The 4,579-nt window shown below is 37.7% G+C and overlaps 1 protein-coding gene across 1 annotated transcript; it reads right to left on the reverse strand.

Annotated features, from left to right (window-relative positions):
• Positions 1 to 843: 843 nt before the first annotated feature.
• On the reverse strand, positions 844 to 3,326 carry NR0B1 (nuclear receptor subfamily 0 group B member 1). Its single transcript, XM_070943417.1, has 3 exons — positions 2,878 to 3,326; positions 2,672 to 2,799; positions 844 to 1,088 (listed from the first exon to the last, which is right to left on the reverse strand). Exons 1-3 carry the CDS (start codon positions 3,324 to 3,326, stop codon positions 844 to 846), a joined length of 822 nt encoding a protein of 273 aa, XP_070799518.1.
• Positions 3,327 to 4,579: the final 1,253 nt, after the last annotated feature.

Consider the following 4,579-nt stretch of genomic DNA (forward strand, 5'->3'; position numbering starts at 1 on the left):
ATTCTAATCCCTCTAAAGAGAGAGATAATATTTAGGCTAACATAATGTATTACAAGAATACTTGTAATCAGATTTGCTCTGAATCAGCTTTGAATCCACATTATTCTATTTTACTCAAGATAAAGTGAATTGTTTGCAATTACTGACAATTCTAATTACAAGACTGTTGGTTTCAAATTCAAATGTATCTTACTCAATTGCTTAGAACTGATGTAGAACCAAATGTTTGTATGTGTATCGTGAATGCATCTTCTGTCTATCTAGAAATTCACTCCAGCCCTTTTATGATGTTGTTCTCTAGATTGAGAACTTCTGACATTATGAAGTGTGTTCTGAATTACATTGTCATGAATTTGCTCAATCTAAATTAATGGACAAACAAGGTATGAAATGTAAGACAAAACATTACACTCTCCTTGATTAAACAGATGCTTTAAAAATATAAAATTGTACAACATTTGACTGAACACTTTCTGTTTTGTATATATATTATGCAGATCATTCTAGGTTTTAATTTTGTGAATTACATAATACTTTTACTTCTTTGAAAAAAAAGAAAAAAATGCAATCCTATATACTCGTCCTACAAAGAAGTCACTGAAACCTGCAAACTCCTTTCTTTGGATGTGTAGAATTATTTTATTTTTCAAGAGAATTTAGATTGAAGATGAAATGCTTTAAGATACTTCTAATTAATAAAACAGATTGGACTCAAGAACATTTCATTGCTGAATACAAAAATATTGCCACTTTAAAAACAATAAGTTAGTTTATTTTACACTATTTTACACTATTTTATTGTCAAGACTTTCCACACTGAATTGTCATGCCTCACATATGATTTCATAATTTTGCACAAAGCATCTCTAACAACATATCATCCATATTTACTGTTCCAATAATGGGCCTGAAAAAAAGTTCTGCAATAACACTGGCATTAATTGATCCAAGCATAGAAAGAGCCACATTCAGTTTGGCAAATCTGTCCTGGTATTCTCTGTGAATCAGTTTGACATGTTCATTTAGGGCTTGTTGTGCTTCTTGCTGCAGTCCTTGGATGTACTGCACACAGTGCAGCCCTGGCAACTCTAAAAAGAGAGAAACGGGAAGAACAGGACATAAACATTACATTATTATCTCTTTCATTTGTAATATAAGCAATTTATATTGGATCATTTTGTTATTAATAAATTAGTGTACTACATCGAACCTTCTGACTGAGGTTATATATTGAAAGAAGTATGTTATCATGCTGATAGAGTAATATAAAAACTGTTACATGGAAGGTATTTCAATCTATTTGCTTCTAAAGAGATACTAAAATTGGTATGAAAGAAATATTTCTGCAAAAATATCTCTTCACACAAATGCACTGACATCCATGTTTAATAAAGTATTTCACTAAAGTTCATTCTTATGGATGAAAATGGTCATTGCAACATACTTACTTTTTTTTAAAGAGGCTTTTCAAACAATCTGTTAACTCCAAAACAACCTAAGTTAAAAATATGCACTGCTGCAAAAGTATTTCTGCAGTTGCATGAAGCAAAAAGGAAGCTCCAAATTAAACTAAGATGTTTACATCTGCATCTCAGCTCATTACTTTGCAATCTTGCATGATAGGATCTCTCTCTTAATTTTGGCACCTAACACTCGCTATATTATACCAGTTTAGAATAGTTCTATTCTATTTTAGAAGACAGCATTGCTAGGTTCTGACTATTGAAATACGTAGAAAATGGTATGTGAGTTAACACCTGATAATAACACAGAAACTTGATGTTTTTCTCTCTTGTCACGGTTCCTCAAGAGCAGCATTATTTACACTGTTTTAATAATAAATGACTGTCATCTCAACTAACTTGGATGTTTTAAGATTGCAAATATTTTTTTTTCAGATTATTCAGTCCCTAATGTATTTATACTTAATGTACTCAGTATTCCATTCCACACTACATAATTTAATAAAGTTTAAATCATATTCTTCCACAACACATAACTAAAATGTTATTAATCAAAACAAAACTTTATTTTTTATTAAATCCTTAAATGAGATATGCTGAAACAAAGCTAGCGCTAGTTTTATAACATGAATTTGAGGTAAATTCATTTATTTTTGTTTTCCTCAATATAGATACAAAAAGAGTTTTGACTTACTTCGTGTTATCTGCATGCAAGGATTGTGAATTGATATTTGCTTCCAAACGAAGTATCATCAGAAGACTGTTTTTTTCTAACATTTCAATTCGCAAAATTCTAATTCTCTATCTGAGCTCTCTATCACTTGCTATGAATCCAAAAAGCAGAATGACTACTACGACTACTATTAGGCATTTAACTTAGTAAGATTTTAAAAATACAGACAGACACCAGCAATCTAAGCTCAATTGCTGCATTCTGACAGCTGCCGGTGGGACCTAAATCCTTAAATCCAATTATTGAATGTTTTTTTAAAAGATGCTTTTGTAAGTATTGGCAAAGCCAGACCAGTCGAACTTCCTCCCAAGTTACAGAAGAATACTATCAGAAGGACAGGCCCTTTCCGTTACCAGATGTCTTCCAGATGAATTGGAGTTCCTGATGGGATGTTTAAGGCCAAAACATCCGGGATCCCCAACTTCGAGGCCTGTCTCGAGTCGTACCCAGGCACTACCAAAAACGGCTGGCTTACCTGGATTAAAGAGAACCGTCCCCTTAAGGTAGGCATACTCCTTGGTGCTTATGTCCAAACTCCAACATTTGGCCAAAAAACCTTTGATGCTTTGGATCTCTGCCGCCGACAGTAACTTGGCGTTGCCGCTGCCGCCGCAACTTCCATTCCCATTCCCACAGCTCTGGTCCAAATCCCCCTGCGTCTCGCGGAGCAACTGGAGCTGCTGCCGCCGCCGTTCTTCATCGCAGCGCTTGTTGGTCAGTATCCTGTGGAGCATGCTGAGCTCCGTGGTCTCTACCGTCTCGAAATGCACTCGATCCTGGGCCAGCCCCAGCACGAGCAGGGGAGCCCAACAGCTGCGTACAAGCACCAGCTGCTCGTCCAGAGGCAGCTCCTGAAAACAGGGCACGTTTTTGACGAAGCGCAGCGTTTTCACCAACACGGCCGAAGCCGCCTTGCACGCAACCTGCGGGTTCTTGAGGGCCACGCGCCTCTGCCTGCCGCACGAGCAGCCGAGCGCCGTAGCGTAGGGCCCCTGGCCCGGTTGAGGCGCGGGCTGCTGCCGGCTGGTCTCTTCCTGCTGCTGCAGCTCCTCGCTCTTCAGTATGTTGTAGAGAATGCTGCTCTGCCCCCGGGAGTCAGTGCAGCACCGATATCTGTCCATGCACGCCATATCTCCAAGGGGAGGCAGCAGCGGACTCTGAGGGAGGAAGAGCGGGGAAGCGACGTCCCTTCGGCCCAAATCAAAGACGCTGGTCGCCCTCTACGTAGCCCTTAACTTTTATTTATAGCGCGAGGGTAACCGCGCTTTGCGGCGCTGGACTTCAAAGGCGAAGACGCTTGTTACTGGCTGGGAAGAAAGGACAGGGCGGAAAGCAAGACGAAAAGCGACCCTTAAAAACTCCACCTTCTCCCCTCCCCTCTTACCAACTATAGAGAAAGAGAGCGCCTATATTTCTCTTTGTGCTGGGTTTGCAATCTGCTGCTCGCGTTGCTTGGAAAAGGATTTCCTGATTCCGTTGTGTCTCCTTCCAGCGCCCCCCACCCCAAATTAAAAAATAGCTTCTTGAACAAAGCGAAAGGGACAAAAATTGCAAATCTATCTACTCTGCCTATTTCTACTTTCTACTTTATTCCTCAGTTGGAGAACTGAAGCTTAGGAAAGCTAAAATAAAAGATGAACAAAGTTCAGGGCATTAAATTGGCACTAAACAGGCTGTTCGGAGAATTAGCCAAGTGATTTGAACTTTGTAGAAAGCCGTCAGATGAATATTTTTTTCTGGGTTTGCAGAAGATGGTTGTAATAACTTCAGGCACAGCAATTTAATAAACTATATTTTTAAAGATCTAAAGGTAATTGATTTCAATGTATTTGTGTCTCTCCCTCCCCTCTATCAAGCCTGAAAGAAAAGCACTGTTCATTAATGAATTGACATCCAGAAAAAATATATTTTTCATTTTATTTATATTTTAGTAATTTTAATGGATTTTCATAAAAAAAATACTTTTGCTCAAATGCAGTTAAATCTATGTTGCAGAATATTGCTTTATTATATGCCGGATTCTCTTTCAGCTGATTAACTGAATTAGAGCTCAAGGCTGTAATATTGTAATATAAAAATTTAGATTGAAGTCAGCGATTTACAAGTATTTCATGATGGTGGAGCTCCTAACAAAATTTAAAAAATGTAATATCTATCCAATTTATCCATTTTTTTGTATTGTTAAAAGAGATTATTTCCTCCCTAAAAATAATGAATAGCATGTCATTTTTTCTCCTGTATTCATTCTCTCCATAAGCCACATTATCAAGTTCAGATGTCTGTTTCTATTCATTATTTTCAGGATCCATGTCTTCATTCTTCTCCTTTCCTACTCTCTTCTTCATTATCATATTAGTTTGAGTAACTGGATCTGGTTGGTCCT

This window comes from Pituophis catenifer, unplaced genomic scaffold (assembly GCF_029215685.1).
Source record: "Pituophis catenifer annectens isolate HBS135680 unplaced genomic scaffold, rPitCat1.0.hap2 SCAF_4, whole genome shotgun sequence".
Taxonomy (NCBI): Eukaryota; Metazoa; Chordata; class Lepidosauria; order Squamata; family Colubridae; genus Pituophis; species Pituophis catenifer.